The 534-nt window shown below is 38.2% G+C and overlaps 1 protein-coding gene across 1 annotated transcript in view; it reads right to left on the reverse strand.

Annotated features, from left to right (window-relative positions):
• Positions 1-122: 122 nt before the first annotated feature.
• The window catches only part of LOC101986149 (membrane-spanning 4-domains subfamily A member 13-like), an 11,671-nt gene continuing 11,259 nt past the window's right edge, over positions 123-534 (reverse strand). Inside the window, exon 6 of the mRNA XM_013354633.1 lies at positions 123-233. Within this exon, the coding sequence (XP_013210087.1) occupies positions 123-233 (111 nt within the window). The remainder of the gene's footprint in view (positions 234-534) is intronic.

A 534-nucleotide genomic window follows, 5' to 3' on the forward strand; every position in this document is an offset into this window, starting at 1 on the left:
CACTAGCCACAGGTTAGAGATGACATTACTGATGCTTAATTCTTTCTAAGTAATTTGAACAGGATATATCACAGAAGTTAGTAGCTTCTGTTCACCGAAGGAGAAATGATAGACTCACTATTTTAATCTTCTGTTTGTCTTGCTCTGTAGGTCCACTCAGTTACTATGCATGCCATACACATCTCCACGACAGTGAACAGGAAGAGATATCCTGTAAGCATCCTACCACTTCTCTGTACCCCAAAAGAAAAATACAGTCTTTACTTAGTAATTTCATTATTTTTGAGAATTTTATATAGGTATACAATAAAATACCGTATTATCTACTCCCATTTTTCCCTCCAACTCTTGGTTCAACCCCCAGTTTCCCCTCACAATTTCATGTCTTTTTTATAGCCTATATATGCATATGTGTGGAGCCATCTAGTGGACTAGTGGCCAAATCCTTAGAGAAGTATGATTCTTCCCACAGCAATTATCTGCTTTCAATAGCTCCTTAGAAAGGGCTGGGGTCTGGTGTTCATTTACCATGTC

The sequence above is a fragment of the Microtus ochrogaster genome, unplaced genomic scaffold (assembly GCF_000317375.1).
Source record: "Microtus ochrogaster isolate Prairie Vole_2 unplaced genomic scaffold, MicOch1.0 UNK56, whole genome shotgun sequence".
NCBI classification, from domain to species: domain Eukaryota; kingdom Metazoa; phylum Chordata; class Mammalia; order Rodentia; family Cricetidae; genus Microtus; species Microtus ochrogaster.